The 21051-nt window shown below is 39.7% G+C and overlaps 2 protein-coding genes across 4 annotated transcripts; both read right to left on the minus strand.

The window, feature by feature from the left end:
• Positions 1 to 550: 550 nt before the first annotated feature.
• Positions 551 to 14866, minus strand: LOC108426221. 2 transcript variants are annotated; one of them, XM_017695550.2, is made up of 5 exons: positions 14260 to 14865; positions 12169 to 12639; positions 8336 to 8455; positions 4541 to 4631; positions 551 to 2863 (listed from the first exon to the last, which is right to left on the minus strand). In XM_017695550.2, the coding sequence occupies exons 1-5, from the start codon at positions 14321 to 14323 to the stop codon at positions 2614 to 2616; spliced, it is 996 nt and encodes a 331-aa protein (XP_017551039.1). In that variant the 5' UTR covers positions 14324 to 14865; the 3' UTR covers positions 551 to 2613. The 2 variants fall into 2 exon arrangements, with proteins under 2 accessions (XP_017551039.1, XP_037387867.1); XM_037531970.1 differs by lacking the exon at positions 8336 to 8455 and having other exon boundaries at positions 14260 to 14866.
• A 2323-nt stretch (positions 14867 to 17189) lies between these two features.
• LOC108426181 (uncharacterized protein C2orf81 homolog) lies at positions 17190 to 20951 on the minus strand. 2 transcript variants are annotated; one of them, XM_017695486.2, is made up of 4 exons: positions 20799 to 20951; positions 19615 to 19850; positions 19260 to 19454; positions 17190 to 18058 (listed from the first exon to the last, which is right to left on the minus strand). In XM_017695486.2, exons 2-4 carry the CDS (start codon positions 19843 to 19845, stop codon positions 17801 to 17803), a joined length of 684 nt encoding a protein of 227 aa, XP_017550975.1. In that variant the 5' UTR covers positions 19846 to 19850; positions 20799 to 20951; the 3' UTR covers positions 17190 to 17800. The 2 variants fall into 2 exon arrangements, with proteins under 2 accessions (XP_017550975.1, XP_017550976.1); XM_017695487.2 differs by lacking the exon at positions 20799 to 20951 and adding an exon at positions 20593 to 20776.
• Positions 20952 to 21051: the final 100 nt, after the last annotated feature.

A 21051-nucleotide genomic window follows, 5' to 3' on the forward strand; every position in this document is an offset into this window, starting at 1 on the left:
CATTCTAAGGAATAAAGCAAGGCTAAAAATGTCACGTGAAACAATTTTAACTGTTTTTGTTAAAGCCACACAAATATTAGGGCCCAACAAGTGACCATCACTAGTCATTTTCTGTTATGCTTTACTTATTTTGCTTAATACATGCAAGTTGTTAACTGGTCTTGAATCTTGAATGAGATTTATCTGGTGTTTTGTCTCCTTCATTTCTGTAAAAAAAATGAGTAGCAAAACAATCTTCTGTAGACATCTGTGCTCTCAGGCACACCTGTAAAAGATTCTATATAGAAAGCTGTGGCTTTGTCAGGACATGTTTTCCCCGACACGTAACTTTCTCCAAGCACAACCTGAATATCTGCCTTTCCCTGGCCCACACATGAGGGATTAGTTTATTTATCAAAATATTCAGACACATTTATATTACAGCCCATGTAAATGTTATTCTTAATAAAAAATAAACAAAATCTTATAGGATAAACATACACACCAGTTTGGAGACCGTACCTCCAGAAGAACAGCACATCTTACTTATACAAGACTAAAAACAAAACTGTTAGTTTTATGACATTTAATTTTCATTGTTATAATATAAATACTAGGACTTTTAACTCAAACCTGTTAATTTACATTTAATACATGTGAATGATCTTACATACTAAAGATATTAAAAGTGCTTCGCATGTTAACATTTAACATGTTTTCTTATAAATTTAGTTACCATCAGTGACCTGTACAGCATTGGCTCGTCTAAAGAAGGGAAAGAAAGAGATTCCAGTTTTCAACATAGGTCTATTTGCATGTAGGTACTTAGATATGAGTTAATGTCCTAGTCTGACCAAGTACATACATTTGCATGTATAGCTGTGGTTGGATATACAAGCCTCACACAATGCATATTTAAGGCATACTTTACTAATCCAGTCATGGCACAAGCAAAAGAAACAACTTCAGGTCATGCTTTCATAAATGTCCGCTTTCCACATGATATTGTCATTGCCAAAGATAAAATTCAGTTCTGGACCATTTATAATAGAATTAAATTTGACCTTATTCACCAGAAAGGCCATTTCTACAATGTGAAAACAGTACCAACATTGTTTTAACTGTTTAAGAGAATTCAATATGTTAGCTAGTACAGATAAACTACATTTGAAAGGTCCATGTTTGTGGATAATGGTGGGGTGAAGGATGAACACAAAATTAAGAATGCGCACATAACTTTCTCTAAAAACGTTCTCTAAACTTTGTTATACATTATTAATAATATTTGAGGATAACCAGGAAGGAAAGATTTCCTGTGGACACATACAGTCCTGTGCAAAAGTAAGATAGAGCTCTTAATGTATTTAATTTCCAGAATATTATTATGGTCTTATTAGGTAATATAATAATTTACATATGTGTAAGGAAGAGAAAAGTGAAAGAAAAATGAGTAAAATCAAAAGAAAAGAACAGATAAAAAAATGAGATAAAATATTAATAGATGTTGCAGATCAAAGACAGAAGCAGCTAAATTTTTTCACTGATGCTGAAAAAAGAACTTGTTGGCCATTTTGACTGGAAATTAAATGAACGCATGATCTCTTTTGCACAGGACTGATCAAGCAAGACGAGAAAAACTAGAACAGAATACAAATAGGAGTAAACTCAACTTCAAATGTTAACTACTGTGTTATTTGCATGTATGTACCAAGTTAGTCTATCTGTACTGAAAATGGTTGGAGAAATCTGGCATTTGAATGAGTCGCCAACAAACACTTTACATTCTATATATTAGCTGTAGAATCTAGTTATTTATTATTGTCCTTACTGAGGTCACATGAAGTCACATCAATACATGGGCTCACTCCTACAGAGAGCAGCTGCACCACCTTCGTGACATTTATAATTTAAGAGCCCGACCTTGTTTATAATTATGTAACATTACTGCAAGTTGTGACTGGTGCAAATGCCTCTTTATGTTAAACTCCAACTTGCCAGTCTGGTTCACTACATTATGTTCCCTACATGCTCAAACTTGCACCTGAACACATGAACTAAACACTCATGACGAGAAGTTTAGCTTAGGGGTGAGCACAGTCTTTCTTGAGGTTCACGCCCTCCTGCTGAACCCTATACATTTTCTGGCAGTGTTCAAAATGTGTATAATGACATCCAGAATCTGTCTGTTTATAAGTCGTAAATATTCTTCTCCGTTAGTGCTCCCCTACGTAAATTTCACCAGGCGTTTTGAGGTTTTACTGAAACGTAAACAGTGTACTGTAGCTCAGTCTCCTGGGGAATCACAGAGTGAAGTGCACATATTTGCACACCCACCCACACATTCACTGACATTGGACCATGCTGAAAGCACCCTATAGTTTTGCCTGGCACCACTGCTATTCATGTGGCGCTACCAAAGGGTGTGTCTGTGCATTATGCTTGTTTACAGTCTTGTGGCCACTGCTAGTACATTTTGTACATATCATCTGCAGATCCACTCTATCAAACAATCATCCGTGAAAAGTAATGTTAAAAAAAGAGCTCAACATACCAAAGAGCAAACTGAAACCTGAGGAACTGAGTGGAAAGAGGGGCTCAGGTTTCAAACAATCAAACCAGGTGTACCACATACCATCACACAACATTTTTATTCCTGTGAAGTTGGAAGTTGTTGGTCTGGGAGGTCAGGTATGTGTCGAACAGGGGAGTGACTGAGCCATCCTTCCACTCCACAAGGATCTCCCCACGCTGGATGGAAGGGGATCTGGGGGGTCTCATGGGGTGTTTGGTCAGAGGAGCTCTCTCGCTGGGAACTGGTGATCCAGGCTGACTGACTGCCTCATTTGAAGAGTACGACTTAAGAACCACAACAGTTTTCCTGGTCCTGGCAGAGAAAGAAATTCATTTAAATCAAGAGTTTGGCAAGAAAATATGAGCACATTTTGGCCTTACTGCAAAATGTAGCCAATCAGCCAAGATATCTGATTCTAAAGTCAAGCTATGAGGCGGTATAGCCAAGAAGTAAAGGAAGCTTATACAACCCCAATTCCAATGAAGTTGGGACGTTGTGTAAAACATACATAAAAACAGAATACGATGATTTGCAAATCCTTTTCAACCCTTATTCAATTGAATACACTACAAAGACAAGATATTTAATGTTTAAACAGATAAACCGACATCATTCTGTATGGATATAACCACATGGGCTCAGGAACACTTCAGAAAACCACTGTCAGTGAACACAGTTCGTCGCTCCATCTACAGGTGCAAGTTAAAACTCTGCCATGCAAAGCGAAAGCCATATATCAACAACACCCAGAAACGCCGCCGGCTTCTCTGGGCCCAAGCTCATCTGAGATGGACTGACGCAAAGTGGAGAAGAGTCCTGTGGTCTGACGAGTCCACATTTCAAATTGTTTTTGGAAATCATGGACGTCATGTCCTCCGGGCCAAAGAGGAAAAGGACTGTCTGGATTGTTATCAGCACAAAGCTCAAAAGCCAGCATCTCTGATGGTCTGGGGGTGTGGGGGTGCCCATGGCATGGGTAACTTGCACATCTGTGAAGGCACCATTAATGCTGAAAGGTACATACAGGTTGTGGAGCAACATATGCTGCCATCCAAGAAACGTCTTTTTCAGTGACATCCCTGCTTATTTCAGGAAGACAATGCCAAGCCACATTCTGCACATGTTACAACAGCGTGGCTTCGTAGTAAAAGAGTGCGCGTACTAGACTGGCCTGCCTGCAGTCCAGACCTGTCTCCCACTGAAAATGTGTGGCACATTATGAAGCGTAAAATACGACAATGGAGACCCCGGACTGTTGAGCAACTGAAGTTGTACATTAAGCAAGAATGGGAAAGAATTCCACCTACAAAGCTTCAAAAATTAGTGTCCTCAGTTCCCAAACACTTATTGAGTGCTGTTAAAAGGAAAGGTGATGTAACACAGTGGTAAACATCCCAACTTCTTTGGAACGTGTTTGCAAATCATCGTTTTGTTTTTATTTATGTTTTACACAACGTCCCAACTTCATTGGAATTGGGGTTGTATTTGCCAATTAGTACCAAGCAAATGGCATGCCTAAATCACCACACACTGCCTTAAAGTTAACTTAATAAGACGTGCTTATGTGTTTTGACATTAACAGTGCTGTTATCTGAAAAAACAAAAAAGAGTAACACATATAAAAACAGTTGTAACAACCATTCCTAAACCAGAATTTTTTCCATACCTTTGTCCAAACACATTGTGGCTGTTAGTTCTAGACATAGATAAGAACTGTGCCAACTGGATTTTTTGCTGTACTATTGCTCTCAGAGATGAGCTATATGATAATGCCTCCATGTAATTAAAAACCACTCAGTTATTTGTCCTCCACAACCTGCTTCTAACTGAAGCATTACGTAATGACTTTATAGAACTTGCATACTGTTGTGGAGATCTGCACATGAAAAAGCACTAATAAAGTCTGTATAGAAACATGAATTAGAAATATTTGTCTTGCCTTAAAAAACAAGCAATGATGGGGATAACATGTGAAAAGTGGAAGCTGACCTGTTTTGGTAGATGTTTAGGATGAGGATCACCAGTCCAAGGAGGAGGGCAAGTGAGCTCAAGACCAGCATGGTCACCTTCCATTCAATCCCTGTTAGAAACCACATACTTCACTGTTCAATCGCTGTAACGTGTCATTCATGCTTCAGGTTTAAATGACAATGAAGTAAATGAAGTTACAATGTTCCTGGTGAAAGTTTTGGTTATGGCAGATTCACAAAATGACATAACATAACTGAAACAAATAAACAATAACAAAAAGTACAATAACGATTTGCACGAAACAAAAGCGCAATGATAACTGTAATGTATGATAACTGTATCCAAATCTAAGCACAACCTTCAAAGCCATAAGGTATACTCGATACGCCTATTCATTAAACATGTCACTGCCTGCTCTATCTTTGTTCTCAGAAAAGCATGTGCAGCATACTGTTCCTGAATGACTGCCAAATTAGTTCTAAGGACTGTGATGACGATATGAAAACAAAACAAATAGCTTATTAATTGCAAAGCTTTTTCAAACCAGTGTAGTCACATGCATTACTGAGCTGATACTTGATGACCAACAATGTAAACAAAGGTTTTTATTAATAAAGTAGGTCTGCTTTATTATTACAAAAAAGATGATTTATGGTTTATGATTGCATACATACATAAAGAGCCAGGTCATTGCTATGCGACAGTTAAAAAAAAATATATGCAGAATATTTTCCATAGACATATAATTTAGCAATAAGCCATAAGAGGCAATTTTATCACAAGAGTGTTCGTAACAGTAGGCGGAACAGGGGAACGTTTGGTCAGTCATTAGTGTATTTGGCTCTCATTTCATAAACCTGTAATAAACTGGTCATATAATAATGAACATGGGGCAGTCGTGGGCTGGAGGTTAGGGAACTGGCCCTGTGACCGGAAGGTTGCCGGTTCGATCCCCAGGGCCGACAGTCCATGACTGAGGTGTCCTTGAGCAAGACACCTAACCCCCAACTGCTCCCCGGGCGCCGTGGATAGGGCTGCCCACCGCTCCGGGCAAGTGTGCTCACTGCCCCCTAGTGTGTGTGTTCACTGGTGTGTATGTGGTGTTTCACTGCACGGATGGGTTAAATGCGGAGGTGGAATTTCCCCGGTTGTGGGATCAAAAAAAAAAAAAAAAGTAAAGAGATATCATGACATAACACTGCTTAATGCAAAAACCTTCACTTTCTAAGTACTTTTTGGTCACCAAATTACCACCGCAAGTCTTGTTTAGAGCACCAAGCTAACAGGCCTTTTCTCACACTGGGGCTTAATCTCAAATGGCTCCCTGCTGTCTATATAGTGCACTATGTAGTAATTTAAATACTGAAATCCTGTACGCAAACAGTGCATTATATAGTTAACAAATAGCCATTTGGGATTTGGTCACACCCATAATCGACAAATAGTGCACTATTTGGCTGTAGAAGCTAGAATTTCATAACTTACATAGTTAGCACACTATTTAGGAAGCACAGAGCCATTTGAGATTCACTCTGGCTTTGATGATACTTAAGGTAAATCTGACTGAAACACAGAAGCTGTTCAAGTGACATTCTGTAGACTTTTGAATTGCTGTTTTACAGTGAATCATACAGTAACCATTCTAATTTATCCATTTTCTAAGCTGCTTCTTCCTCAGGGTCGCGAGGGGGGGGTGCTAGAGCCTATCCCAGCAGTCATTGGGCAGAAGGCAGGATACACCCTGGACAGGTCGCCAATCCATCGCAGGGCAGACAGACACAGACAGTCACTCACACACTCACAAACGCAGAGGAAATTTAGCATATCCAACTGGCCTGACTGCATGTTTTTGGACTGTGGGAGGAAACCAGAGAACCCGGAGGAGACCCATGCAGACACGGGGAGAACATGCAAACTCCACACAGAGAGGACCCCGGTCACCCAGCCGGGGAATCAAACCCAGGCCCTCCTCGCTGTGAGGCGACAGCGCTGCCCACCGCGCCCCACCACCCCATTCTAATTTAAGCTTTTGATATTAATGAAGAAGTTGTTTAGCATGTTTGCTATCTTTTAGCCTGTTAGCTAGCTGAGCAGCCTAGTTGAGAAAATAAGCAGTCAGCCCACTGGTTTAACTTATTTCATCAGTACACTCTGTGGTCCGTGCAAGTAGCGTCGGAGTCAAAGATTATTCCATCAAGTGCACAAAGATTTTTTTCTTACGTGGTGCAGTAATACACAGTTCAGCTGTGAGGCGGTCAGGTGTGTGTTGAACACCTTTGAACATAGATCAGCCAATCAGACTTCTGTACTGGAACTATCCATTTTGTCATGAGCCGTTATTTAGATATAAAAAACGACCCTGCTCTGCTCTGGAATTCCTGCACAGTGTTGGAAGAACTTTAAACCATGAAATAAGGACTCCAGAAGGGTATTTCATGAAGCAGGATTTCTCAGTAAGATGGATAACTTAAGCTTAAAATGAAATGTCTTATAGGAATGTTGGAAACACTTGCTTGAGTCCACTGTAGATGTTATGTAGATTGGCAGCTTGTCATTAACTATCGTTCAACTAAATATCTATTATAATCTATTATAATAATGCAAATGAATGTTAAAGCTACACTATGTAAGTTTTAAGGATTTGGAGACCTCTTTAGTGGAAATATGTAATTGCACGCTACGTAATGTAGTTTTTGCTTCGGATCCTTCCCGAAGAAGATGAATCTAATGTTTGAAAGATGATCAAAAACAAAAAGGTAAAAACTTGGTGAAGGACGTGTCTCCTGAAGACGTAAGTGAATTATCAACTTTTGTCATCATATCTTCATTAGCATAATGCGATTTTGCATTTGATACCTAAACTAAGCTGAACCTTCTGTTTGAGCCTGTGCCTGTGACATTAATGGTCTGAAAAACATGAAATTTGACCCGGTGTCTCAGACTTATTTCAGGCCTTACAGGGAGCCGCATACATTCACCACATTTTACCATATTTTTTCTCCTGACTCAGTAATGCTGTTTGAATTTTAACAATAACAAATGTAACATAGAGCAGCCTTAACTTGTATTAAATCTAACTTTTACTTTAACCCTAACCTTAACTTCAACCCAAAACCTAAACCTAAAAGTCCTAACCCTAAAGTTTCACCACATAGTTTCATAATAATTTGAGCATCTGTAGATAATCTGTAGGAGGTTCTCTTCACAAACTGTGACTGAAGCATTCATCCCCTCTCCCCTACTACTAAGTAAATCCATATGTTTAGGCCTCAAACACTTTTCTGTAACAGTCTTTAATGTGTCATGGTATTTATTTGAGTTGTTCCCCGACTTGGGAGCAAACTTGGGGAAGCACCACTGTAAAATAATAAAGGAAAAACAACCCCTGTTAAAAACAAGAATACTGATTTCCAAAAATAATCATGTGGCAATTAGATTTTAAACTCTGTTGTTTATTTGATGTTGCAGTCAAGCTTTCTCCTGTTCGTTCTCAATTAGGGTAACAGCTCAACTGAAACTGTGAGATTTTTAAAACCTAAACATTTGGATTTACAGAGTATTAATCTAGCTTGACTTTTGGCTTGAGATATTTGACTAAATGAGAAATCCCGCTTTGTAAAAAATACCTCTCTACTGACTTCAATCCTCAGCTTTCCCATCCTCTGCTGCCCCCATGTGAGCAAAAATGTACTTCCAACTGACTCACTACTTATCATCATTAATAGCTTTCAAAAGTTTTCTGATTCTTGTTTTCATGGTTTACTATTAACACAACATGATGTTAACAGTATGTGAATATGTTTGCATACCCACCATACTCCATGCTGAGCTGATTCAGAGAAGCATTAATGCTACTATTTGCTTCTGGAACTGCAGATGAAATTTGAGCTGGCTCAGTGGCCATGGAAGGTGACAGGCCATAATCCACTGGAGCTAAACAAAGACAAAGCAAGACAGCATTGCAGTTAAAAGTGTTCTGGCGTTTTTCTAACTAGTCTTCTTCTTTATTGGTAGGGTCCTGCTGATTAACACAGACAACAACTTCCCTGCACTTAGAAATAGTGCTTCACCAACACTGTATCAATTTCAGCCCCTGATACTGACACTTAAACACTGTATTGGTAGAAACCACTATAATCCTGCGTCACTCTGTAGTCCTCATTATGCCCATGTTAGGAACTCCGGGTCTAAGCCCCATTTCTTCATGGCCAGAATGAATAGGGTTTTCGAAAAATCATCTCTGTCGCTCCCTGCATTAAATAAAAATGTTCAGAACCTGATACGTTTTGTCATGTGAACATTCTTCTCCCATATACCACTGGATCCTCTGAATTACAAGGTTGTAAAGAGTTATAATAATAATATTGCTACATCAGAGCTAAAGCTACTGCGCATCAATCTGATGTCACTAAGCTACACAAAACTAACGCGGGCTGAGCCGGTGCTCAGATGAGCTGTGCTATCGAAATGTTCTGCTGTTGCGCGTAATTACAAGTGTACGGGTAAATAAATCCTCGGGGTGGGATATTTTGATAGGCTAAAATTCCTTATAAAAAATACTACCTGTGTTACAAATACGAGACTGGATTTAGCTTCTTTTTTCCCAGCTTCTTGTTGGAATATTCCCGTTCCACCTTAAATAGTGCAGCGGCTGTGAGCAGCTATCACAAACATTAGCAAACAAAACAAAATACTGACCTGTCAGTTCTGATCATGCCTGTCAACCTTCCATGGGCTGCTTGTTCGAATTTTCCCATCCCACATCCTGAACTGCTGCAACATTTAAGGCAGAACGGGGAAAGTCGATCAAAAAGCTGGTGAATGTCCTGAAAAAATGTTCTCAGAAAAATGTTGCCAGCATTAAAATAATAATTAGGACATTCTGGTTGCCTACATCAGTTTATCAGCGGTGAGCAGTGATTATTATGCTGAGTCTACACTGGATTAGCCTGAGTGCAGCTACGTTTGTAGATCTTTTAAAATCAACCTAAAAGGAGAGATCTATCATGTTTCACTGAGCATCAGATGAAGAACTGAGAACTGCAGGGAAACCTACTGATGTTTTACTGACTTTTTTCATCCCCTTAGTCTGTAGATGGAAATGTACGCTGCCAAAAGCCTTAAGGAGGCTGCCAGTCTAATGATGTGAATTCAGTGCACAGTAGCTTTAGCTCATATGTAGCAAATTCATGTTTCAACTCTTTAATGACCTTGTAATTCAGAGGATCCAGTGGTACTTGAGAGAAGAACATTCACAAGACAAAACATGTCGGGTTCAGAACATTTAAATTTAACACAGGGTGCGATAGAGGTGATTTTTCGATAACCCTATTCATTCTGGCCATAAGGAAATTAAGCTTAGTTCCTAATATGGGCATAAGAACATGGTGCGACTACAAAATGACGACACGACAGTGGTCTACTGGCAACAGAGAACACCGATACCAAGCAAATGTAGCTTTACTGAAGCAAGTAGCATGTCAGTGGTGTGGGATAATTTCACGTTTGAGAGAAGAGGTAGTAAAAGTACTCCTTGCAAAATCGGTTAGGCTGGTATTTGAATGGGTGGTACAACTAGCAAGGATTTTACATTAAATCTTATTAACCGTTTGAAAATAAACCTTATCCAACCAGTAAATGCCATTCACTCAAGCTTAGTATGTTTTATCTGTGACACAAAACACAGTTTTTACCAGATTAAAATGTAAAGGTTTTTTCTACTATTCAAAGAAATACAAAGACAAGGAGAAAAAAACATGCTATGCTGATTCAAGTCACTCTGTAAAGCTTGAAATAATATTAACAGTCAGAGGAGTCCATCATAGATGTTGCTATCCATCTTTACATAGGGTACATGCGTAGTGGGAGTGTGGCTGTCAGTGATAACTTAAAGCAATGTAACTTCAGTAAACAGATTATTTTACTGATGAAAGAGAATTGTATCCTTTCTACCTTTTGAATATTCATCCTTTCTTGGTTACGTTTACCCATTTATTATGTTATATAGCTGTTCTATATGATTAGCACATACCATGTGCTCATATGTATTGTTTTACTAGGACTGCATGTGAATTTAAGACTGACCTAGACCGTAAATTTTAGTAAAGAATGTGTAGTGTTTAGGCATCCAATGTCGTGATGGCATTTTTATGGTGTTTATGGGCAGCCTAGGGGGTTCATTGGTCCAGGCTACTTGCCCTCTTGGCTACTGACATTAATCACAGGTCACATGTGTGCCTAAGCATAAATCAGTTGTGCAGGGGGACAGCACATATTATCTCTGATATCCAGATACATCTAGTTTACACGTAGCACTTAAAGGTAAGTGGGTAAAGCTCTCGGACGAGAGCTTTAAAAAGGGGGTTAACAGAGCTAGTAGTCAATCAGGTCAGCAGACTGGTCTGCGAGGTCAATGTGAAACAAAGTGCTGAAGTAAACCAAATTCATTTTTATTCTCTTGTATTTCTTCATTTTATTTTCCAATCATTTGACATTTCTTTCATTTCAACTTCATAAAATCTCTATTTGTCCAATGTATTCTGCAAGACATTGCTGACTGTGCAGCGACTTTGTTTTGGCACCCATTCATCTTCTGTGCCATCACCTGTTGTTAAAGCTAAGATGTAAATGTAAAAACAAGAACTTAAGAGTGTCAGCAAGCAAAAAGCAAGAACGATAAAGGCTGAGCTAAAACATGACCAAATACTGACATGGCTTTCTAGAATTGACCTGAGGGGCTGTAAGACTGACACAGAGCTGGCTTTTTGTTTCCTGAACAGCTACGGCATTTTAGGTTTGCAAGCCAGCCACCAAAAACAGCTCCCAAGATTACTGAATGCTTTTTCAACATGCTCACAATCAGAGCCATCCGCTCTGGAAAGGGGCCAGAAGCAAAAAATGATGTTAAAAAAATGTTCTTCCACAGGTTGCGTGCAATTATACATTTAGAGCAGAGAGGTCATACAGAGTGCAGCTAAAGTGCAATAGTATAAATCAGAATTTTTAGGCAGTAATTTTCTTAGGATTGGTACTCAGTATCTGCAATAAGGTGTCAGTATCAGAAGAAAATAACAGTATGTTATCAGTGCATCTTTACTTAGAAAAGGACAGAAAACCCACTGACTCAAAACACACTTATAACAGAAGCCAATGGGAAGGTGTTTCAGCAACGGCTTCTATTTTAAGTGTGTTTCGAGTCAGCAGGTTTTCAGCTCTATTACTTACTACAGGTAAACAGGTTGAAATGAGTGTAGTCATCGATTGTATGCTTATAACAGAAAAAGCTGGAGAATTCCTTAAACCCAACAGCAGAGGAGTAACAACAACTACTAGTGTACAGTATAATGGGACAAAAAATAAGATGGCAAGCACATCTGAGTGAATTAAAAGGAGTCCAGATAACTCTGAAATACGCAGGTCATTAAAATGAAAACATAAAACATTCAGTTATGAATGCGCACAACACAGAAACAATGGCAAAATGGATGTCAGGTTCAGGAAGTTAGTAACTATTGAATTAATACATCTCAGGTTAAGAATACTGCATTTAGACAAAGTCAGTCCAGTCTCTAATGAACAAATGGATGAAATGCTGTTATTTGGCTAGATGACAGTGTGGGGTACGATATTAGTCCAGGCTTTCTTACGCTGCCACAGGCGGATTTTAGCAATGATGCGAGGTCCTGTCTTCTCAGGCACACGATCTGTTTCCTCCTCCTCCTCACACACTGTCTGCTTGATCAGTGTCCTCCACTTGCTATTTTTTCCCCGATCCATGGACAAAAACACATTGGAGGAGTCATGGTGCGCACTCAGATGTAAGCCTTTGCCATGGAGGGTCAGGTGGCCCTTCTTCGAGCAGCTCCAGGCCTGGCCTTCGTTTTCTGCAGGTCTGCAGGTCAACAGCCCAACATTCTCATGCTCTTTGATCTGGATGGCAGTCAAGCATTTGCCTGTCTGCGGGTTTCTGAGGGTTTGGCTCTCCGAGCTCCAGCGCCACTCCTGAAGGGCCAAGCCTGGTTGGCAGTCCTCCAGACTCACACTGCTGTGGGCTTGGCCCTCCTGTACCTGCACACACTTTTCCAACTGTTCGTTTCTCATGCTCAACCCTGCCACTTCTATGGACGGAAAAGAGGAGAACTTTGAACTAATTAGGACATCTTTTTCAAATATGACTGAAATGCTACCCCTTACCCTGGTTATCTAATAGAAAATACACCACTATTGCCAGTTTATTGTACCTACACGTAATAGCCATTTTGTCAGCTATGCTTATACATGCTTTTTCTAAGATACTCATGCTGCTACCATGTTGGTGTCAGTCACTGCTGCACTGAGAATGGTCCACCAAATAGTATCTGGTCTGTGGTGGTCCTACAGAGGTTTCCTTTCCATTAATGAATGAGGAAAGGGATGGCTGGTTATTGTTCAGTGGATAGGTGTAGTTGTGGGTGACCTGCAAATTGTGCACCTGGAACATTCAGTAATTGTAAAGTCACAAAAAGCATCTTTAGGGCAGGTGTATCTGATTAAATGGCCAATGAGAGTAGGAACCGTACATTAGCAGCCTGTCTCTGAATATTTCAATGATGGGATGGAGCTTTCAAGCATTCCTTGTTGTTAGTTTTTGTTCATTTGCTTTTTATTTTTTACCTAACAGGGTCATTTCAAATGACTTTTTGTTTTAAGACGTTATTACTACGTTCCTATGATTGAATGTATTTGATCTGTTTTGTTATGCTAACCATGGTGGTGTTTTATGTTTCAGTGAAATAGTTCATCATGCAGTGTTATTAATACTGGATATTTGGCTACTGCTGTCTTTACAATGATCCTAAGTGCAAGTAACTGCTGTAATGTGCAGCTTAGCTAAGGGTGTGATGGATAAAGAGTCTCTTGTGAAAAACAGAGTGAAGATTAAGGGACTTCAGATAGCTGTAGGTGAACGTTAAGGTGAGCCTAAGTACTGTAAAAATGTAAGAAAATACTGAAATTGCTATCAGTAATGACAAATTAACAGAAAATGTGTTAACGTTATTTAATATGAGCTTTAAAAATGTGGTTTTCTTATAAATGGCAGTAAACAATCAGAGGCTAGGCTAGCTTTTAGGACGTGAGAAGAACCAACTCGGTGAAAAGGTCACAGCGAGAAGGTAAAGAGATAAAAGGGACGGTCAGCAACATGGCAGAAGGATGAAGAAGCCATTAAAAATACTCAAGACCTAAAAAGAAGGCAGATATTGTGGAGGAATAAATGTCCATACTCTTCAATGGATTCGCAACTGACCAGACAGCACCTAGTAATACTAACAGGACTAGCTTAGCTGATTGGGAATCAGCGGGATCTGCATCAAAACATGTAGGATCAGCAGTTTGTGCTACTCCCACCGCTCTTGACAGACCAACAAATCTATCCTCATGAAACCGACCAGTTACTTCGTGGGAAAAACGGCTTAAAAGGATTTAGTTAGCTAACCAACCAACTTAACTAACGCTAACTACCTAACTAGTTAACTAGCCAGTAATATTGGCCAAACTCTGAAACTCCGTGGAGACGGTGAGTCTCCCACTGTTTGGCTAACGGCAGGTGGCTGCTGGCTAAGTTAACCTACACTTGCCTCCTCTGGAGCTACTTCACCTCGAAGTAACTTAGCTTCCCATTCATTTTCACTACATGCCGTTTTCCACACGTTCTGTGGCTTATACACGTTTACTACCGTGTTATGAATGTTTATTACCTCGAATGAAAAGTGCGGTGAGCGTCAGAGTGCAGACTTTCTTCCACTCTCCTCCTCCCTCCATGACAGCGGTGAGGACAGTCCGTTAGCCTGCTGCTCCACAGCCTTTCTAGGTGGGAAACTTTGCCCAAAGCCTAACGCTGAGGTTCAGACACCCACCAGTGTCGGTGTCTCTCTGCTGCACTACCTCGTTTGATAACTTGCTGCACGAAAATGATCTTAGTTTAGTGAAAAGAATGAATGCTCCTCTTCAGCTCGCACGCAGAAACAAAAACAGCTCCCCTTGGAGGAAGATGGGCGATTTACGGCTGGTGGCAGGCAAACATGCAGAACGGTTAAGTAGTGAATACTAATTAAGAAGACATAATGGGGGGCAATAAAGTACCTTTCAGCTTTCAGTGCGTGGGAGAGAGGCGCGGTTTGGAAACGCGACCAAAACAGCCCAAAACAAGTTTAAAGACGATACTGGTTACCACTTCTGTCTGCTAAAGCATCCACAAATGACGAGGGTCAGCCCAGATGGCCAAACTGTAAACCCACTTCACTCAATTCAAAATGATAAATACCCGAGGCTAACGCGCAGTGAGTTACACGCCTCTGTACAGAACACTGGTGATATCAGAGCGCCGCCTACAGGCCACAACAACAACAACATGCCAGCGCGTTCAACAGAGCTGCTTTGATTACTGCAGAAATGAGCAGAAAAGGGGGACGAAGTGATAAACAACATTGTTGTTAAAGTTTACGTCCAATAATTTACCAGTAGCTGCTTAAATATTTGTAAACGCAAATAATTTGATCAAGTAAACAGCCAAGCCTAGCATTTCAGGTTAAACTAAAGGTTCCTTTTTGCCAAATTCCTGCATAATTAAATGGTTGAGATGTAAACAGAGTGGGTTGGTGTGAAATGCTCAGTTCTGCCTGAAGACATCAGTATTAGAAGATATTAGTCAAAGATGTCTAAAGATGTAACTTAAGGCATTAAAGACATTGCTGATGGTTGAATATACTATACTAAGACTGCCATTGAACTGATTGTTCAGTTGTTCAGGCTGCTTCATAGTTTGCTCCCCTATAGATGCTTATATAAAATGCTAGGTTTTGTGCAGTGAAAACAGCACAAACAGTGTTCATATGATGTCCACAATACTAAAGGAACCAAAGATTTAAAAAGAAGAAAGTCTAGTAAAAGAAAAAGGTGAGAAAGACCAAACTGGGGAAGGCCAAGCGCCCACATTAAGCATCTTTTCAGCACTGAGAAGCACATGGTGACATTAATGATAGCGTTCAGAGCAAGACTAGATGTATTGTGTTCATTTTTGGCAAAAAAACAAGTGGTTTTATCTCAGTTTACATTGAGATATTTAAGGACAAAGTCTTGTAGTCATTTAAGAAAAAAACCCTCTTGCTGAAAGTCTGTATACATAACACACCAAAGAGCCACAAAGAGTTCCACAGAAGTGAGAGGGTCTGAACTTGTGTTCAAAGTCATACACACTTCAAACGTTTTATGTTCCTTGTAATGTGATGCCTTTTGGAAATGAAGCCAAGGTCAGTTTCACTCCGAATTTGAAGAGAAAGGAGAGAATGGGTGATTTACAGTCTAGGTGGTACAGAGTTCTTTTGTACAAAATTAGGCCTTTTGTGGAAGAACATGTGAGAAAAATGACTAATCATGCCAAACACCTGAGATCTATTCAACATTTCTTGGACTCTGGATCTCCATCATTGTAGTTGCATCATAAATGTGCATTAAATTTATGTTCAGGTATTATTATTTTTCCCTGATTAGTGAAGAGCCTCATCCTGCTAAATGCAATTTAAGAAATATCTGGTGCGAGATCGAAATAAAATCAACCTATTCAGAAACTTGTCAACTGAAGTTGTAGCTCATAACTACAGAGAATATGATTTGAAACAAACAGGCTGTTTGTTGATGTCCAATGGCTCCTGGATGTAGTCGTACATGTCATTAGATCATGCAGACCATATTCAGTGAAAGAGGAAGAGGAGAATGGATTTGAAATATGAGAGGTATATGCAACATAGTTTGAGGTCAAGGAGGGATTCATCATAAGCAATATTGAGCAAATTGAGGGGGAAAAGACAAGACATTGAAAAACATGAAGCAAACCAGCTTGAAGAGGCACCAGCATGATAACATTTGTGACAGTGTAGGGGCTAAATCAAGGCTGACTGCACTAGCAGTCTGGACTGATTAGAGTTTACTAATCATCAATCAGACTCTCTTGGAACTACTTGAGAAATGGTAGAGGCTCACATCTTGCATTAACATGCGTTTTCAGTGGTCGGATCATGTTCAGATCTCACTTGACAATCAGAAACTATTTACAGTCATATGCAAAAGTTTGAATCCAGTTACATGTTTTGATGATTTTCTATTTGGTAGGTCCTATTTATTTGCTGAGTCTTGAGAAAAATAAGAATAATATGAAATGAACCATAACTTTTGCACAGGCCTCATTTGATCTTTTCTTAATTTCTTAGATTTTGCAAAGACAGAGTAGTAGTGCAGAATGTGCAGAGGTGTGTTCTCTGTAGATTATAGTTACTTAGTAGACTAAATAACATATTTTCACTTAGAAGATCCAAAAAACTTGTCATTTGATTAGGGGCACCTAAACTTTTGCCTACGAGTGTATGTGTTGAAGTGCTTTTTATGCAGAAACATAAAACCTTTGGGATGCATTCTAGTGAAAAGTGTAAAGGTCAAAATATATCCAGATACCATCCAGATATGAATCACATGTAATGCAAGATTTATAGAGTCTCATAGTGCAAACTTAACACATTTAAGCAGGTGTTGTTGGCAAAAGCTTCTCCTATTTTGGTAATCGGTACAAACAAGCCCTGACCGACACCAAAGGTGGAAATGGCAAGCAAGAGAGTGCAGCTGATGGTAGCAAAATGTTTAATAAACCAATTCAGGTATGCAGGTGATATAGTTTTTAATGTGGCCGTTTAATTTAGGAAAAGAGCTTGAAATGTTAAAATCTGAAAACAAAGCTAGAAAATCTTTAAGCCCTTGTTTCTTATTTTTGTCTTATCTTCTGTTTGACATATACATTTAACATGCAGAACCATAAATATGCATCCTAAAACACGTAAACCATTTAAAACTAGGTAACAATGTCTTGAAGTTGTCGGTGCTTTTGTATTTACAGTAGAATACATTGTACTCATTTAATTCTAAATAAGCACAAGCCTAGTTTCCACATTCCTTGTAGATTTGGTCTTTTGTTTTAATGTTCTCACAGGCTGTTAAAGTGAGATGATTCTCTGAGAACTGTGTATTGTCTGTTTACAAGCAAGCAAACTGGTTCTCAGGGCCTTCCACCTGTGACCAGCTTGGCTAGCATGCCTTTGTAGAAATGAAAGAACTATTAGCATCACCATTCATCTGTGCAGACTACCTTCAAAAAGGTGTTTGGATGTTCATCCTCTAAAAGACTGTGTTCTCTGACATCATTCTCTGTCCTGACTGCATGTGCGGAGGCACCTGTTACAGTGATGGAGAACCTCACTCTGGTGGTGGTGGTCCTGCAGAAATCATGCTAGTTGAAGGTTTTAGCTTATTTGGTGACGGTATCTCAGGTGGATGTGGCCTTCTTTGCACTTCCAACTTTGCCTGAGCAGGGATTAGTTTCAGAGGCCTGCTACCTCGCTTTCTCTCCGCTCTGGATTCTTTATTTGGAGATTCTGATTCCTTTATTGACTGGGATCTCTGTTTTTGTGGTGGATCCTTGACGTCATCCTCCTGTACATCTGACTTACAGTCCTGTCCAAATAACAACAGGTTGGACACATTGCTATAAAGCTGCAATTGGTAAGATTTTAACAAACTATATAATTGAGTATAACCAAAAAGATGATTTATGTCATTGAATATGTGTGTACAAATTCTTCCGTTCTTATGTTGTGAGGTTGGACAAGCTTTACAGAACATGGACGAAAATCCCATTCAACTTAATAAAAAGTTGGGTGGTCGGGTGTAGTTTTAGTTCAGCTCACCCTCCTTACAGCTACAGCAAGTGTCCATGACTGAATCATCTCCTAAGGTTTTAGAGACTGTGTGGCTTTATTGATGCTGGGATTTTGTGGTTTATTATTTTTTTTTGATGGGACCTAAAGCTTTCCACCTGCTGATGTGCTGTAGAAAAGTGGCCATCTACCCTAGAGATCTGACCATCCTGCTGTTTTACACCCCCAGCTCAATGCACTTTCATTTTGCCCAGAAGGGTAGCATTGTTCCAGCGACAAGTCAGGAATACAGCCTTTGATTGGTTGACAAGTCAAGAACACAGCCTCTGAGTGGTCAACCCACTCAACCCAAGGTGTCAGTGGACAGCTGATTGCCCTGCTAACAACAGTAACTCTTTTCAGCACTGAGAAGTGGGTAAATAATCTCACAAGACATTCAGTGTTGCATTAGCCATTTTTCAGTCTCTAGCTTTCTGGGAAAAAATGAAAGTAACTCTGTAGCATGCAGTGTTCCTAAGATTGTTATTTTATGCACAACATACTTTGATGTTGCAATTTCCCTGTAACTCAGATTAACTAGGACACTCTTGGCACTCTGTTTGTGAAATGTGATTCTGTGTTGAGCTGCTAGCGAGCAATGAAAGGTGAAAGGGGAAAGGTGAGAACTCCCTGCTCCCAGTTGTGTACAGCTGCCACAAAAACACATTTATAAAAGTTTACTTGCTTGCTGACCGTTCAGTTCACTCCCAGTTTTGTAAATCATACACATTCCTATTGAAATATATTCCATCAATGTTATTGAAGAAAATTCCTAGGTCAACTGAGGAACCTCCTCTGAAACAGTCTGCTGTAAAAAAGGACGTGACTTGGGAACTGGGCTAGTTGTGTGCTACAGTTTTTTTCATTAGGCTGAAAGGAATTTATACCAATGTTCTTTAAGGCCTGTCCAGCCCAGCAACAGTACCTATTAAAGAGAGCATATATAGGCAGAGCATTACCTGTGCGGGATTTGGGATTCTGATAACAGGCACACAGCCTTCAGCCCAAGAGTCTGGGATTGAAGGTAGAGGTTCCGTGTCCTCCTGCAAGTCTGAGATTATGTTTGCTTCATCACCTTCGTCACATATTAGGTACTGGCAATTTATCACTTGGACCATAGCATCCTTTGCCCAAACCACACAGAATGGCACTATCTGTGTGAAGAAGAACGTTTTGAGTTATGCTTACACAGCTGTTTTAATGGCTCATACCCTACATAAGGCATTAATGTATTATTTTCAGAACAGTGCATTCAACTGGCATTCATACAGAAGGTTATCAGAACTATAACTTTCTACAAATAAGCTGTATTACCTGTTCCTTAACGTCCAACTCATAACACTTCTCCATCACACTATTCAAGAGTTCCTCCACCGTGTCTGCCACAATGTCCTCTCCATCTTGCTCAGACATCATGGACAGCCATTCAGACTCTGTGAGGCGACCACTGACAATGTCCACCACATCTGGCGTTTGAGTGGGAGGTGGGAGCTGTGCAGATGTAGCCCGTCCCTTATCAGCCCGGCTCTTAGATGTGCGTGACATGGTTTCTGAGGAAATTAATGTAAAGGCAGCCTCAGATTGTTTTCTGGCTTTGATTTTTCAGTCCTGCTGCAACTATTAATATGTTTTAATGCAACATCTACTTCTGTAATATCTGTCCAAGAGACACTCCTTCTAGTTCTTCTAGCAAATTTAGCTACTTTAAGGTGCACTCAGTGCTGAAACAGACATTCAGTTGTGCACAAATAGCTTGTATAATCTACATAGCAAAGAACTGTCAATAAAATGGGATGCTATGGATCATTTGCATGTGAACCTATGGTCACCATGAACAATGCCAAGCACCAGCTGTCAGGACACTGTTACTTAGAAAAAAAGGAAAATTTACAAATCTAACAAAGAAGCTGCTGGTATTATCAAAACAATGAGCTGGCCGTCCCAGAGTCCAGACGTTGATGTCACTGATTGTGTGTGGGATTACCAGGATCGTGGCAGAGAATGAAACCAACTTGTCAGACTGAAATTTGGAAGTATGGGAAAATATTCCTGCAGATTTTAAATACTGAAAAGAAATATTTTTTCTTTTTTTTTCCTGATGCTGAAAAATAATACCTTGAAAATAATGATTGACTGGACGTTAAATTCTATCAGCAGCACAGTACAAGTTAATGTGCGTCTGATTTATTGAATTCAGTATTGAATAGCCAAATCACTACTTATTGTATTGTTGATGATATTTATTATAATAAGCTAAATAATGTTTTACCAATTAAATCACTTTTTACACACCTTTTTGCAAAGTACTGTGTCCACGGTGATGCCTGTGATCTCATAGCGTCGATTTACAGTCCTTAGAAAGACTAATTTAAAACAGCATAACCTCCAAACAGTTCATTAGCTAACTTTAGCCTACTTAAAGCACTTGTAGCGAGCGCACATTCACTATAACACACAACTACACAGCACTGCCTGCGCAGTCTACATTATAAAATCACCGTTATAGATGGAGGATGAAGCGAGTCCGTTGACTTAACCCGAGTGTGTCGTTTTGCTGCTCAAACCTCAGAATCTTCCTTTTCTGAAAGTGAAAACCAACCCAAATGGACTAAATTTGAAATCTCCTCTGGCCAGCCGGACATAAAATGTTAGTTGCTAGGCAACACATGCCTCTTAGGGTCTTGCCACGCAACTCTCGCCTGCCTGAATTACGGTCGTGTTCCAATGGAGGTGTATGCTAGTACACTAGCT

Source organism: Pygocentrus nattereri, chromosome 20, assembly GCF_015220715.1.
Source record: "Pygocentrus nattereri isolate fPygNat1 chromosome 20, fPygNat1.pri, whole genome shotgun sequence".
In the NCBI taxonomy this organism is placed as follows: domain Eukaryota; kingdom Metazoa; phylum Chordata; class Actinopteri; order Characiformes; family Serrasalmidae; genus Pygocentrus; species Pygocentrus nattereri.

Bases quoted from the DNA above. Each gene is read 5' to 3' on its own strand.
- LOC108426181 (XM_017695486.2), bottom strand. From the start codon at position 19,845: ATGTCACGCACATCTAAGAGCCGGGCTGATAAGGGACGGGCTACATCT. The intron at 19,455-19,614 runs GTAATACAGCTT...TTCTTCACACAG, and splicing joins AGTTGGACGTTAAGGAACAG to ATAGTGCCATTCTGTGTGGT. The intron at 18,059-19,259 runs GTAATGCTCTGC...TTATTTGGACAG, and splicing joins GAATCCCAAATCCCGCACAG to GACTGTAAGTCAGATGTACA.
- LOC108426221 (XM_017695550.2), bottom strand. From the start codon at position 14,323: ATGGAGGGAGGAGGAGAGTGGAAGAAAGTCTGCACTCTGACGCTCACC. The intron at 12,640-14,259 runs GTAATAAACATT...TTCCGTCCATAG, and splicing joins CACCGCACTTTTCATTCGAG to AAGTGGCAGGGTTGAGCATG. The intron at 8,456-12,168 runs GTAAGAAAGCCT...GTCTTTGTTTAG, and splicing joins TAAAATCCGCCTGTGGCAGC to CTCCAGTGGATTATGGCCTG.